At 40.3% G+C, this 15,687-nt stretch overlaps 1 protein-coding gene across 5 annotated transcripts in view; it reads right to left on the bottom strand.

Moving 5' to 3' along the window:
• Positions 1 to 15,687, bottom strand: part of LOC108250140 (LIM domain only protein 7) — a 28,417-nt gene that overhangs the window by 805 nt on the left and 11,925 nt on the right. For 2 of the 5 annotated variants that reach the window (XM_017439881.3, XM_017439890.3), the window contains exons 10-29: positions 15,403 to 15,462; positions 13,897 to 14,065; positions 13,119 to 13,267; positions 12,833 to 12,989; positions 11,887 to 12,519; positions 10,674 to 10,973; positions 7,849 to 7,963; positions 7,107 to 7,268; positions 6,834 to 7,000; positions 6,685 to 6,748; positions 6,525 to 6,584; positions 4,352 to 4,377; positions 4,145 to 4,252; positions 3,974 to 4,057; positions 2,486 to 2,673; positions 2,306 to 2,350; positions 2,006 to 2,058; positions 1,747 to 1,918; positions 1,486 to 1,668; positions 29 to 131 (exon numbers count right to left, since the gene is read on the bottom strand). In XM_017439881.3, coding sequence (XP_017295370.1) covers positions 29 to 131; positions 1,486 to 1,668; positions 1,747 to 1,918; positions 2,006 to 2,058; positions 2,306 to 2,350; positions 2,486 to 2,673; positions 3,974 to 4,057; positions 4,145 to 4,252; positions 4,352 to 4,377; positions 6,525 to 6,584; positions 6,685 to 6,748; positions 6,834 to 7,000; positions 7,107 to 7,268; positions 7,849 to 7,963; positions 10,674 to 10,973; positions 11,887 to 12,519; positions 12,833 to 12,989; positions 13,119 to 13,267; positions 13,897 to 14,065; positions 15,403 to 15,462 — 2,998 coding nt within the window. The remainder of the gene's footprint in view (positions 1 to 28; positions 132 to 1,485; positions 1,669 to 1,746; positions 1,919 to 2,005; positions 2,059 to 2,305; positions 2,351 to 2,485; positions 2,674 to 3,973; positions 4,058 to 4,144; positions 4,253 to 4,351; positions 4,378 to 6,524; positions 6,585 to 6,684; positions 6,749 to 6,833; positions 7,001 to 7,106; positions 7,269 to 7,848; positions 7,964 to 10,673; positions 10,974 to 11,886; positions 12,520 to 12,832; positions 12,990 to 13,118; positions 13,268 to 13,896; positions 14,066 to 15,402; positions 15,463 to 15,687) is intronic. The other 3 variants (XM_037979972.1, XM_037979973.1, XM_037979974.1) reach the window with 3 other exon arrangements.

The following is a 15,687-nucleotide window of genomic DNA, read 5'->3' as shown; positions in this document are numbered from 1 at the left end:
TCAGTGCTTCACAAAGACGGATACTTACACTTGAGTTGGAAATAACAGCGCTCACAATAGGGCTTCCTGTTTCTGACACGGACCTGGACTCCAGTCTCTGTTCCTCCGAGATGTCTGCAGCAGCCCACACACTGAGAGGAAGATGGAAAAGTGAGAAAATGATGAGAGTCAATTTAAAAAAAAAAAAAAAAAGTCTAGCTGACTTTTACAGGCTTTTAGTGTCAAAATCAGTCCAGCGGACTGTCCACCACCCAAGCACAAAATTCAGAAGAAGCTCCATTACCCACATGAAACCATTTCACAATAATTAATACATGCATGTTTGCCTGCGTGGAACTCATCTGGAACAAAGAGTAGTGACTTTTATGCCTACATGCTAATGAACCTGTGGCAGATTTATCCCCCATCAGAGAGGCTTTTGCAATTAGTATCTAAAAGCGAAGCATAACAGAGGTCCACATTCGCCCACTGAGCCAATAAAGCAGAAATTCAAACACCGAAACACATCTGTAAGCATTGCCACAAGTCCAGAAGCTTCACAGACCGAAAACCAGACTGATTAGCTAAGACTGAAGCTTAAGCCACAACAACTTTGCTGAGGCAAATTGTGAACAGCATTCACAAGAAACTTTCCAAAGTGTTCTCAAACTCTGTGTGAGGCGCAGGGCATCTGTGTCGCAAGGATGTTGAGCACGTTCCAACAAAACTGCAAGCCAAACATGGTCCTTTAATGGTCGCAGAGATGCTGCAGGTATCTGGAATGTGTCTTGAACACATTTCCATTTCATTTCTGTAATTCTAGAGCAACAGCTGTGTTTCTTTTTTTTTTGGTGAATTGCCACCCATTTGTTTGCAGCTATTTGGAAAATTTGCACTTTGTTGTTTGCACTTGCAAAATAAAATGTGCATTAAAATATTTGTGGAATTGCTTAGCTGCAGCGTAGAGCTTCCCTTCAGCTCCATGACACTGGTGTTATCACACTAACATTACATTTAGTTAACGTTCTCCAACTCCTGGGATCTGTGCAAACCAGACAAACTGAATCGCCAACTGCATCTCCGACAATTGCAGCCAAGTGAGATACTAGCTTTAGAAAGGTCAGAAATCCTCATGAAAGCAAACAAAAGCATTATTCAGAACAAATGCAAGGCTCCCATTGACCTCACTAAAAAGGTAAGAGTGAAGTTTCCCCAAATGAAGCACCAACAATAAAAAGCTGATGGAGCCAGATTGACTATGGTCACAGGAAATGTGAGCATAGTGACCACACCTCACCCTCTCACCTGGAAACAGGTCAGGTGGAAGTAGAGACTAAGGGCCTCTATGACCATTGCTGCCCCACTACCCAGGACACGCTCACACATACAGCAAGTCCTCGTGCCACTGACCATCCTGGGGCAGCAAACGTTAACACAGTGAGGCCAGAACGTTTAAAAATGATGTAGAAAACAGAGAGGAGAACTAAATACACCCGAGTCGTGTACCTGGCATAGTGAGAGGAATCTGTGTATGCATTTCTCTGCAATGACATCGATCCAGTGCTATAGCGGGAAGCAGCGTTTCTGCTTGGGACAACGTAACCTCCGGCAGCCGAATGAGGGCGAGGGTAAGAAAAAGCTGCAGCCATGTTGGAGGACAATGTGTCCAGGTTATCCAGGGACTCGTATCTGCAGACCAATAACAGTCATGATGTAATATGTCAAAGTTCAAACCCAGCCTAAGTGTGGGACAAATACTAAGCCCACCTCTTGATGGAAGCACCGACATCAACGGGCTCCTTGTGGAAACTGTTGCTGCGCTGACGTATCCAGCTGTTGTCGGTCAGGAGCTGAGTCCTTTTTTTCATCTCCTCCAAAATCTGCTGCCTCTCTCGTTCAGCTTTAGTCACGGATCGCCCTAGTCCTCTCCTCGGATCGCCTGAACCAAAAAAATATAAATATTATAGTTAACGCAGTGCATTCTCAGAAAAGAGAAAAAAATATTATGACAGGAGGGTAACCTAACCTCTGCTTTGCTTGTAGGGTCCAGATAAAGCTGGGGTAGATGAGGACAGTGCCCTGTTAGAGACAGACAGGAAATTACTTTTGTGAATCCAAATCAGAGTAAACTGTTAAGTATACTTAATTCATGCTTATGTTATTTTTACAGTCTAAAACTGAAACCTGATAATAAAATCCACCTCCTGTTAATCCGGTGGATGTTACACCGGGCTTTGTGAACATCTTAAACCTATTAAATCTGTAAGCAGCAGAATTAAATCAAAGCACAGAAAATGATTAGAAATGAAGCCCAGCTCGTTCTGACCTGTGTGCAGGGGACAGCCGAGCGAAACCAGAGGAGCCCTCGGCCCTGATGTTCAGCGTTAGCAGCAAGAAGGCCCAGCCCAAAGCAGAAGCACCACATCAGCAACGATTTCAACTGAGAACACTTTCAAACCATGCACCGTCTGTATGACATCAGGACACGAGGAAAAGCTGCACTTACCAATTCTTTTCAGACATCTTGTCATTCTGTGCTCCGGGGGCATCATTCTGATGTCTTATCCCCACTTCTTTCAGATTTTCTCCATCAGGTCTCTGCTTGTCTTCTTGGGTTTTCTTCGTCAGTCCATTATTATAAAACAGAGAGCTGCAGAACCTCTCAGGACCACTGCTTACCTCACATGCATTCTCCTTTGAATACATAAAAAATGTTGTTTATACAGAAAATAAACCATCCCCTCAACAATCTGGAAAACTAAACCAATTTCTAAGACAAAACCATTTATTCATTTTGTTATTTTAGTGAAATTCAGCAAAATCTTACATCCTTTCCAGATAACTAATTCTCAAGATTGAACCATTATCACTCAGACTTTTAACAGAATCTAAGTTTAAAATAAACTGGAGTGTTGACAATCAATTTAATGACAGATCTGAGTGGACATCTTGTTTTAATGAAAGAAAAAAAACATTTATCAAAGTCTTAAGTGTATATTTGTAGCAGCAGACCCATTTAAGGAACGTCAAAGTTTTGGCTCCTAAACAACATGAAAACTGTTTGAATTTCACTGATTTGCAGCTGCACGGGCTGTGCACAAAGGGCGGGAATTCATTAGTCAAGTTGCCCTCAAGAAGGATGGTTAGAAACAAAGTGGGGATGAATAAATAATTTCCAATAGTGACCCACGGTGGTGGCAGTATAATGGTTTGGCTGTTGTGTTCCACTTGGGCACAGGAAGCTTACAATAAAAGATGAAAGAACTGTTATGGACAAATTCTAAAGATGATTTCTGTGGTTTTGATTTCAACTAAATCAGGGTCACACAGAAATCTGAACAGAAACATCCTCTGCTGCTCCAAGGAACAAACCTGAGACCATGCTGACCTGTCGAATTAAATTCCTCACTATGTTAACATAATTATTCTGAAAGGACGGGAGGGAAGTCGTTTATGTTGAGGAAATCCACCAACATTCCTGAGTTTAAATTGTCCTTTCGACTGATTGAGTAAATGAAAACATTTAGTTGAAATTACACTGTCAATATAAAACAAGAAAGAAGGCTGAAGCTTTTTTACATCCATCCTGTACAATAAAAAATAATTTCACTGATAGACTTTAAAATCTTCACATTATAACCCATAAGTAGTTCAGAAATTACACAAGATACTGTTCTGAAAGCAAATGCATACAACCATCAATTAGATTTGTAATATTAGATTACTTTTTTCAGGTTACAACTTAATTCAAATGTTTACTTCATCTACACTTTTGATCCAGTGTGATCTTTTTAGTTTATATTTATGCAGAAATGAAGAAACATTTCAAAGTAATCAACTGTATATTTTGAAAATGCTTGAGTAAACCATGATCAAGTCCAACAGGTTATCCTGAATATGTAAATATGCACATCTTTGAGTTATAAAATACGCCATGTAAAACAAATCTGAATTCTTCAAGCACAGATTAAATTAAAAAACAGCTTTAAATTACCTGCAGCTTCCTGCCTTCCACTGCATCCTGTTGTGCCTGTCGCCACTCCGCCTCCAGCCTCTCCTGATCCCTCTGGTACTGCTCCTAAAAGACAAACACAACAAGTTCTCTGCATCTATCCACAAACATGTTGATCACCGTGTTATCCGGCGTCTGTGAGAAGGTACTCGCCTGTAGGAGGCGCTCCTGTTCTTCCTGCCACTTCTCCTGGCGCCTGCGATCCTCCTCGCGGTCCCACGACCAGCTGAAGGTGGATGGGCTCAGGGAGGGCACCTGGAGCTGGCAAACGCACAAAAAGGTTCACACAAACACAAACTCACAGATAAGTGGGGGCCTGAGCATAAATCCATGCACTGATTCGAGAATGTGACAACTTACATCTGATATGGCAGATTCTGAGCCTCCTGTGAGGAAACATCATCAGTCAGCAGAAATAAATACTTTTTAAAGATGAGAAACATCATTTGATCAAACAAGCTCCACACAAAGACCAGGGACACAGAACAATAAGACATCAAACTGAAAAAGCAAAACACTTCATGAACACCGTCACCTCGTTTTTGCAGCATCTTACTTTGTGGCACAAACAACAGTTGGAGCAGCAGTCAGAGCAGACTTGTAGGTGGTTATCGCCCACTGCTGATGTCTGGGTTCATTTGTCTGAATGGATTTAATGAAACTTAAAGAAAATAAATTAGGTCGACATCTACAGCTGATTCACTGTTGGAGTAATCCAATTTAAGATTGTCAGCACAACTAACTAACCTTTGAAATGGCAAAAAAAAAATAGCTGTAACCCAGCCAACTTTACAGGTACTGAGCTAAGATGGTGTGGTAGTAGCTGAGGGTTGTCCCCAACACATACTTTGAGAACATCACATTGTGTCACATCTTGGCAATAACTGTTGCTGTTGTTTGTTAGCAAAATGTCTCATGAATCAATGAAACTCTCAGAAAGTAGTTCTCTGTCCGTCTACAACCGATTACCTTTTGGAGTTAACCCAATTCAAGATGGCCACCACAGGAGATCAACCTTAGCATGCACAGAAATGACTATTTTACAGACACCGAGCTAAAATGTGGTGTGGTAGTAGCTGAGAGTCATTCATAAGAGATCACAATACTGCACAAGATTCTGCCTAATGTTATTTTCAAGGTTTGGAAACAGCTATAACTCCATCGGGCTTAAATTTAATGTGCAATCACAGGAGGCCAAAATACAACCATGCTGCATAAAATGAATTTTGCCCTTTGTTGATTTATACCTGAATTCACTTATTCTTGTGACTGAGGATCAGAAACTTATGAGTCAGGCTGAATGTGAATCAGCACGCTGGTTAACGTATCGCCCAGCTCAGAGGTGCCACAATGAAGATGCTGAAAAAGAAAGTCTTCAGCAAAGAGCAACAGCACACACAAAGAAAAGTATCCATGCGGTGTTTTGACAAATGCCAATCTCCTTTGTTCATTTGCTGATGCTCAACAAACCAAGGACTTTTGCAGACTTTAATATCCAGCAAGCTGCTCGAAGCAAACAAAAAACACGCCGAGCAAACATTTACCACACAAATAAACCCAGGAGCTGATTCCTGCAGAGCCTGCTGAGAGAAGCCATTGTAGGACAGACGTTAGATCCGTAAACAACCACAGAAGACAGCCACAAAAACCCATCATAAATAAATCATGTTTGCCTTGAACATTTGCAAACCACAGAACATAGGATGTGACAGTAAAAGAGGCAACTATTGCACACAAGCTTTTAGATCAGTGGCTTCCTATTAATTGTAATCAGTGCTGTCAGACCTGTAATTGTTCAGGGAGATCATTTAAAGTGCACAAAGGCAAGCGCTGTTTTTTTGCTTTAATTTGCATAAAATATCAGCATGTTGGATCTTCTGCCTCCTCCATTGTTTTTTAAATGCTTTATTTAAAAACAGCTTTAAAAGTGGCAGACCTGCAGGGATTTGTAATCACAGCAGCCATCACTGTACTCTAAAGGCGATCTAAGTTAAAGATGATATCTCACTGGGCTGAGAGTAGTTCATGAACGGCATTCAAAAAGAGGAGTCTCCGACTGTTTCTCAACTTTCAGTCGCAGGTTGCAGAGGTGCGGTTCTGTTGCTTGAGTTTTAAATATGCGAGGAACGGCTAGGATACTACTGTAGTCATCCAGAAGCTCTTTCTTCCCACCCAGAGTGATGTCCCGGTCTAAAAACTAAACAATTATTGAAAAAAACCCTTCATATCTGAAATCTACTCCAGCAGATTAAATCATAAATGTGGATGTGGGGGCAAGAATACAGTTTTGCAGGTCGTGCACAAAATAAGGTTGCAACTTTCAGAAGCTGGCTGCTCTGCTGGCTGGTCACAGGATTCAGGATTAAAGTTCAGTGAGATTGCAATGAAAAATTCACGCGTTTTCTCAAAATTTTTCATAGATTTTTTTTTCCCACCATCTAGTCTCCCAACAGAAGCAGCTTTGTGAAGCCAAGCCAAGCTCCTGCCAACAAAGCAAACAGACGAGGAGCCACCAGTAGTTCTGGTATTTTACCTTTCTCATTGAAAAATTCTTCTCTCCTTTTCTGATTTTGCATAGTAACACTATTAGATTCTACATAAAAAAAATTACGACAAATGACAAAACACGAGAAAATACTGGTTAAAAGGAGGAGTTTGCTCAGTTCTTACGTAGCGGATTTTATTAATTTTACCTTTACTCCTGGTTGTACTGAAGCTCTCAGGAAGGACCCCATCCTTGCTTTTATCTTGTGCTCCCTGCATACGTCAAAAACAAATATTTCAAAATAATTAACTCGGAGTAGTCATGTTGCATTGATTTAATTAAAACAAAACCACTCACATGTTCTTTCTCCCAGCTGGATTTAGATGTTTTTGTGTCTGCAGGAGCCACACCGTTGGCATGATGATCAGGGTAGCCTATCAGAACGGGCGCTGCAGACGTCAAATTGAGGGTCATCCTGCTCTGTCCAGGCTGGTTGGGAAGACTTTCCTTACTGTTGCTCCAATCTAATAACACACAAGTAACACTAAGACTAGTCCTCACTGTGAAGATGTTTGAGGAAAACAAATTAAATTTCAGAAGACGATAAAGACAAGATAGACATTTTTTTACCCTTGATACCATAACGTCGAATGTCCATGGTCAGGCTGCCAGTTTGCAGGGAAGATGCCATTTTATCCTTCCACTGGTTGGGGGTCATGTGTGCCACTGGAACGCCATCGACTGCCACGATCTCATCGTCCACACACAGCTGGCAATGCTCTGCTGGACTAGCTGTGGGACGGACCGTCAGGAAACATGAGAGAAGGGACGAGACGAGAGCAGCTTCAGGAATGTTTATCATCAAAAAAAACTACATTAATTCTTTGCTCTCGGCTGAGAAGTAGGCCAGTAAGGCAAACTACAAAGCAGCAAGTAAGCGACACCTCTGAAGCATCTAAATTATTTATGGGTGAGTTTTAGGTCACTGGCAACATTTTGTTGGTTTCTGTTTCACAGAAAGGCTGAATAGTGCTCACAAAAAGTCATTTGAACCTTAGATAATACTTCTAACCAGCTATGGTAAATCAGATTGTTGTGGGTTTTTTTCCCCCCCATTAGCCTCTTTTCAAAAACACAATCCACCTCTTTCAGAAACAAAGTCATTTTGTCTCAAACTGGTCCACAAACATTTCCCATGCCTCTGTACTCTGACTTCACCTTCAAGTTCCTGCTGAGAAACTGTAGGAGCAAATTAAAGCCCAAACTGCCACCTCTGTCACAATTTTCTCACCATTTCTGAAAAATTCTAATCTCATTTCCCTTCAACTGTGATGTATTGTTTTAGTGAATTAATAAAAAATAATAATCTTACCAGGTTGGATGGATTTTACTTTCAAGCCTGTGGAGTCCCAGTAAGTTTGAAAACCGAAGTCTGGTACACTGTTGGGTTTAAGAGTCAGGCTCACTCTCATGTCACTATGATCAACCTAAAACACACACACACACACACAGGTGACACCGCGTGATCCAATGTCCTCTGCTTCCTGGTGGAAATTAGAAACCTGCTACAGTAACAGACATGTTGAATTATCTGTCAGTTTCTTGTCAGTGTCGCTCATTCAGCACCTCATACATGGATTTACGTCACGATGGCACAGGAGATCTTTTTAGATGTCAAGGCTGCTCGATTATGGAAACATTATTTTGATCAATATTGTAATCACAACTCATCGATTTTAGAAATGTCGCTTTCTTTGCACTTAAAAAGTGAATTGCCTTTTCTTGAGTTCTTATTCACTTCCCCTGAAAACAACAGTATTTATTTAAATGTAAGTTTCTGCTTAAAATAAATACATTCAGCAATAAAGTGCACTTCCATTATATTGTAGGACTATGAAATCTATGTTCCTCCCATTTATTTATTTAAATGTTTTTTGATGCAACTAGGTTTTCCCACCTAAAAATGTCTCAGTGAATTAATGAAAACTTCAATAACCTAACCTGATGATATATAAAAATTCATAAATACTGACCAATTTGAACAAAAATACAGCAAAATGTTTCAACTCAACAGAACCTCCAATACTTAAAAATCTGCCTTTATTAAATCAATAATAAACAAACAGTTTGTTTGTTAAATAAAACTTCCTCATGTTTGTTTCCTAGGGGAGTAAAGCAGCACTCTCCCTCTTTTTCGAAATAAAACTGATTTTAAATATGAACCCAAAATCCCTTTTTATTTCATAATTACTGCAGTAAATGTAGTGTACAGCTATGATGACGCTTCAGTCAGACGTTTGTCGTTTTGCTCATAAAAACTTATTTTACTCTAAAGCTCAGCTGACATGTAGAAAAAAATATGAGCTGCTTTATCCTGGAGTTAAACTAACAGATAAATTGTGCCTCGGAAACGTTTCAGGTTTTTTTTTTTTTAATAAAGCAGAATATCTTATTCTGCAGGTACAGCTGCAAAGACTGTAATAAATAATTATAAATAAATAATTTGCTTCTCCTGTCGTGTTTTCAGAGGCAGAGAGCTGGAAGTCATGACTTCAACGTCTCACGCACAGGAGGATGGAGCGCACTCATAAAAGAAGCCTGAATGTCAATCTCGTTATATTTTAATGTTAATATTTTAAGCAAAACAGGAAAAATAATTAGTTTTGCATCTGTTGATATATTCATTTTGGCTGCTGTAAGGAGAGATGTGACGCCTGAAGCCAGGATGCTTGGCTTCTTTCAGGTGTCCAGCAGAGGCAGTTTGATCGTTAAAGTTAATCTGTCTGAATTTACGTACCCATTATAGGCTTTAAAAGGCTGTAGTCTAATATGTACAGTATATGACTTATGAGAAGTCGTTTGCAGGAAAGAACACTGGAACAATAAAAACGACTTTTCCTTTTGCCTTTGAGGCTTTATGAACAAAAACTGCTCGAGGAAGATAAGACAAAACTATAAACTGCAGCTCTGGCTGGAATTACTCTAAATACCAGTGAGGGGGGGTGTATTCCAAAGACACTTTTTTGAATATTTTTTAAAGATGAAAAGGTATTGCTGCCATATTTTTGCTGTAAAATTCCCCTGCAAGTTGTTGGGCTCTCCGTCTGCTTCGAGGCCAAAACCTAAATGTGACTACAGCAGCAGATAAATCCAAATGTTAAAGTCAGTGGACTCTCATCAAAATGTGGCTGTAAAAATAAAAAAAAAGGGGGGGGAGATGCCTCAAGATAAACAGCTGGTAGACCTTATTTTCCACTCAGGTGCCGTTAAAGCACAACAGTTAAAATGGGGCACAGCGAGGGGTCATTAAAAAGAGCTGCCATCAAGCCTCCAACTGTGGGAAATGATGTGGAAAATACATTTTAGCTTCATTCAGTTTATCTGTTTAGATTTATGAATACACAAAATGTTGTTGGGCAAAACATACCAATAATAATAATTAAAAAAGGGGGTTTAGAGAGCGACACCTGCTGGCTAAATTTAAAAATGACAAAGGAAAAAGTGCCTGAGACAGATTTTAATGTAATGTTTATATGATTGGGAGATATGAAGCATTGAGTCACTGTTAATGAGCACATTAACAGAAGAAGTTTGACAGCAGGACTGGAAAATTGGAGCTGAATTACTGTTAAAATTATTGACATTTTATTTAGAATCACTGCAGATTCTAAAAATAAATACAACCCTGCATCAGCACTGGATAAAAACTAATTCAGTTGAAAAACACTCATCTTCACAGTCTTCTTAATTACACTGCTATATCGTCTGCTGTGAATTTTGCAAAAAAAAAAAAAAAAAAGCTGATTGTTTTTGCTGCAATTACTGCAGACTCATTACATCAAGCAATAACCTTTTCTAAAAGTTTCTTTTATTACCGGTTTCTTTTACTGCACTTTTCAGATCCTTATTTCAAAAAGTGAAATCGATGTATCTGCTACAGAACACTTTACTCGGGGGATTAGTAATTAAATCTGAATATAAAAGCAGACAGCCAATTCCTCTCAATAAGTGTGAGCTCTGATTATTTTAAGTATTTTTTCCTGTTAGAAATGAGCAGAGATCTCAGTGAAAATGAGGTGATTTGATGATGCCCACAAGGACAGTTTGATCATCCAGAATAAAATCAAAACATTGCTCGTTTTAAAAGTTTTACAGTCCAGATTTGACACGTGTGGTGTTTGTAATAAATAAACCTACCTTTGAGGAGTCGGTTGGCGCTTTAGATGAGAGAATCGGGCTTTTATTGTGGTAGGACGGCAGGTTTGGGTAAGGTTGAGGTAGGATCTGGCTGCTGGACTGAAGGGAGAACCTGCGGACTTCCTGTCTCTGTTCCGAGCCGTTCTGCCTGGCTTGGTTGGCTTTTTTCTGCCGGACCGACGCCTGGTACTGATCCCTCAGATTGGCAGCTGCGGTCTGCCTTTTGATTGATGATTTGGAGGATGCAGAAAGAGAATCCTCTTTCTCAGCGTTCAACAGCAAACCCTGATTGTCATCAACCTGGGAGATTAACAAAAACGAGACTGATGTTTAATTTGCACACCTGCACTGATGCAAAACAGTTGTTTTTAAATTGTCAATCAGGGAAGCAAGAATGAGAAAGTCAAGTTTTTAATCTTATTGTGATTCCTCCCTGTAACCAGTGCTGGAGAAAATCTCTTATCCGTGAAGGGAATCAATTAAAAAAGGTAACACTAGCAAGACTCAAATAACAGAATCACACCTAAACTTCAACTCATTTGGAAGACTTTGCCAATTATACATCTACCTGAGCAATAAAATGTCACTCAGTAACATTTAAAACATTGTAAAATAAACTCAACAGGTAAAAGTTTATAAAACATAAAATAAAGAAATGTAGTAGACTATACCAAGTGTTTAACACTCAACCAATGCAGCAACATTTACCAGTTTTTATACGAGACTTTGTCAATACAACATTTTGTAAAGACTAACAGGATTCATGGTGACTTCAGCCCTGTCAGAATAATTACAGATATTTAACAAAATACATCGTTTAGCTGCTTCTGTTCCTTTCATCCAAGTGAAACAGACTTTTTTAGTGAGAAAACATGATTTTATTTTATACTAATGCTTTCTAAAGTGAACATTTTTCAGAAAACTCTTGCGTCAGTGCATCTGTGTGTCCTTGGCAAATAGAAATTTCAGTAAAATGATCGTTCATTAGACATGTTGTCAACTACCATTGAACAGTAACCAGAATAACGGAGGTGTTTTTACAGACTTTCCACATCCACCTCGCTCCATAATGACCCTTTTGCCATTAAAATTTAATTGTGTTGTGAAAACGTTAATTATTGAAAGGTAGTTATTCTAAAATAAATAGCATTCTTGTCAGTGCTTGTCTGGAACTGAGTAACGGGTCAGTATCTGTGGTAACCGTAAAACTCACGCTGTAGAGTCTCGGTACGGAGGACATCCTGGCCTGCTTGGTCCCGAAGGGTCTGGCTGTGATTGCAGAGGAGATGCTGGAGGAACCCTCAGACCGACGGAAACCACGGGGAAGGCTGGCTGACCTGGACCACGTCACGGTTCTAGACACGTATCTGGAGTTCCCTGCAGCCTGCTGGGTTCTGTTACCCACCGCTGAATCCCAATCCAAGCCCTGTCGTTCTTCTTGAGCTTTCGGGATCTGATCCTGCAAATGCTCAGTGGTACCACCTCCTGCTTCATGAACTGGATCTGGACAAAAAGGTTCCGCTTTCAAATCGACGACGACCGGAGGTTTTTCATGACTTATGGATGAGGCAGGAGTCAGGCTGCTGTTTGAGGACAGAAATGTGTTTGAATTTTCCAGAACAGCAGAAGAGACTTTATTTGTTAAGATGTTTTGAGGCTGGGTCTGTTCAGGTGGAGACTGGGAAGTAGACTGGCTGCTGAAGGACTTGACTTGGGTCTGGGAGGTGAAAGGGTGATCCAAAGAAGGTGTGGTAACTCCTGCTCTGTCTGAAGCTAAAGATGCAAAATATGTCTCTTCTTCAAAGAGGCTCCCTGCAGAGGTTGGCATGGCTCCCACTGGCAATCCCTGAGAAAACAAGTTTAAGACTAGCTAAAGATGAACAACGTAAAGCATTAAATTAAATTTCTATTTTTATTCTGCAAAACGACAAACAACTATCAGCTACTCGGAGCAGGGCCCATTTCGGAGCAAGTTTCGTTTTCTGTTTTTGTGCATGCCAACTCCCAAATTTCTGAGCAGCCTGTAATTGTTCAGACTGCCGTCTACTGCAGGTAAGAAACGGACTGCTCTTAAGAGATACTTCACAAAACTTCACTTACAAAAAAACTGAACTATCCACTGAAGGTCAAAGACGAAAACAGAAAATATCTAATTGTACCCGAGCATGGATTTTGGGCTCCTCAGTGGCGTAGCTGTGGGCCAGCGGAGCTCGAGAACGAGGTCTGAGATCAGAACTCGAGGGTTTTGATGGAGAAGAGGTGGAGTAAGGACGGGGAGCAGCGCTGTGCTGCCATGGCGACTGGTCTCTGGAGAATCTTTCAAGGAAAGAAAAAGGAGACATTATGTCTAAAACCAAAACCATGAGAGGATCCGTCCTTTACTACAGGAGATTTACTAAAAAGACTGACATAGCTTAATATTTTATAGCAACAGAATTCACACACCTCTTTATGGGACCACCCTGTGATTCATACGTCTCATAGCTTGTCATGGTCCCGTTGGCCATCTGATTAATGACATGCTCCCTGTCCTGGGACTTCCTGTAGAGTTCAGACTTGGTGCTCCTGCGGCGATTCTTCCACTTTGTCAAGTCCTGAAACAAATGTTTATTCTGAAAACACTGCAGCTTGCAAGAGTTTAACCCCAGTGTTTACATCACAATATCTTTTGACTCTTGTGAGATTCTCCAAATTTAGTCTCAATAGAGCAGGGGTGTCCAATCCTGGTCCTCGAGGGCCGCCATCCTGCATGTTTTACTTGTTTCTCTGCTCCAACACACCTGATTTGAATCAATGGGTGATTAACAGGCTTCTGCAGAACATGAAGAGGTGATTTAACCACTGAATCAGGTTTTAGAGCAGGGAAACAAGGAAAACTTGCAGGATGGTGGCCCTTGAGGACCAGGATTGGACACCCCTGCAATAGAGGTTTAAAAAAACAAAAATACAGGAAAAGAAATGCTCTTTGAATGCTCTATTTTCACAGATCTACACCACACTAATATTGGGTTTGTAATGAAGATTTTGATCACATATCCATCATGAGTCAGTAAATGTTAATTGTAAGAAAATTACACTACTTTTCTTTAGAACAGCTAAAACTTATGGACGGCTGTAGTTCTGATGTGCTGAGAGAGAGAGAAAGAGGAAAGGATACCCTCAAAGATGTCCTGAACTCCAAAAATAGACCTCATAATGAGATGTGGTGTCAGAACTGACTTACATCCTGCCACTGAGCTTCACTGTCCTTGGCAGCAATACTCCGCTTTCTTTCACTTTCTTGGCTCCAACCCCTCGCCAGGCCGGTGTCCTGTCCTTTATTATAAACCGTGTTTCCATTTGAAACTTTACGCACAGGGTACACCATTGGGATGTCGCTGAGGGATTTGCTCCTGGTTAAAAGAAAAAAAAAAAAAAAAAGAGGAAGGAGCATTGAAATACTGATGACATGGGGAGCAAAAGACACTGCTTGTTATGCTGGACTGGAAGTGCAAAGAATGTTTCTACGAAATGCAACAAAAAGCATAGAAAAGAAAATCAATTTAGAAAAAAAAAAAGCATGTCAAACCTTTACAAGACATGTTGTGAAACATGATACAAAAAAACATTTTTCGTTGTTTTTGAAAAGGTCTTTAAAAGGTCTAAGTTTGACTTTTTGTTGCACCTCAAAGCCACAGCTGTATGTGGACAACACTGCAGTTTAATACTGCCTGAAAAGTGACACTCCAACACAATGAAGCAAAGCAAGAATGATCCATAGTTTTCCTGCACAACAGTGCGCACAAGCATAACCAACATGCTTGATGCTCTGCATGCTCCATATCGCTCTCCCTCACACACACACACCAGGCTGCAATTTTACCAGCTCTGACAGCACATTCTGCATTCAAACACCACAATCCTCAGCTAAGTGCAAGCAGGGAGTAGCATGCCAGTCAAGCAGAGCGGCAGGATAAATGGCAACAGATGCTGCTGTCTGCACAACACAACAGCCATAACTTGTACAGTAACAGATAATAGCACGGCTGTGGGCAACAGATGATCTCAGGTGTGACATTTAAATAACTTACAGCAGCATTTAGCAGGTGGTATAATCAAAACAGTAACAAGTCCGTGTGAGAACATGACTGATTGCAAACAATGCTGAAGTCTGTTGGAACTTCTGCTGTCATTTCTCCAATCAGGAAAAAATAAATAAAAATAAAAAATGGGGGCATTTATTAAGCTCTCCCATCTCTAGAAAAAACAAACCAATGAAGTTTGAAGCAAAAAACCTTTTGTGCACAAACTGAATGCAAAGACAAGACTCAAAGGAAGCCAAAGGGGTATACTATAAAGAAAGATTTTCTGCTTAGCCAGCTATGTTGAGCTTAAAGTCAGAGTTTTCAGCCTCATAACAAAGGATCTCTTCTAACCTGGCTAGATCTCCACAAGCTGGTTATGAGTTCGGAGCTCATTCACTGGTTTAGTTTCGAATCATATCCCAGGCAAAGTCAAATTATGCACATAATACATCTTTTTATGTGAACGGGACCAAAGCAGAAAGTCTTGAGTTAAAGTACCATCAGAGCCACCATAGTAGTACCTGCAATATCTTAAGAGTTTTAAGCTTCATCAAGCCAGGCTAAAAGAAAGTCCCGTTTTACTCAGCTTCATAGTATACCCCTTAATAGAAGCAGCAACAAAGCATTTCCTTTAAAAAACAAACCCAAGCACTTTTTGGACTCACCAAATCCAGCCAGGGTTGACCTGAACCGGCCTCTCAGGTCTAACCTGGATTTCATATGTTCTACAGAACCAGAGAAATGAATAAATACACATGAACACCATTTTAAAACCAAAAGAGGAGGCAACTGAACCAAATGCATTAAATGCAAGACAGGTAGGAGAATATATTCTCCACACACCTTATGGTAGATGTGAAATGCTTCAAGGTCTCATCTTAATTTAAAACCAGAATATGAAGGCTGGTGGATGTGCTTAACATATTGTGCAGCATAAAAATTAGACTGTT

Source organism: Kryptolebias marmoratus, linkage group LG15 (genome assembly GCF_001649575.2).
Source record: "Kryptolebias marmoratus isolate JLee-2015 linkage group LG15, ASM164957v2, whole genome shotgun sequence".
Lineage (NCBI taxonomy): Eukaryota > Metazoa > Chordata > Actinopteri > Cyprinodontiformes > Rivulidae > Kryptolebias > Kryptolebias marmoratus.
Note: the sequence above shows the minus strand (reverse complement) of the source record. Positions and strands in the feature narration are given on the sequence as shown.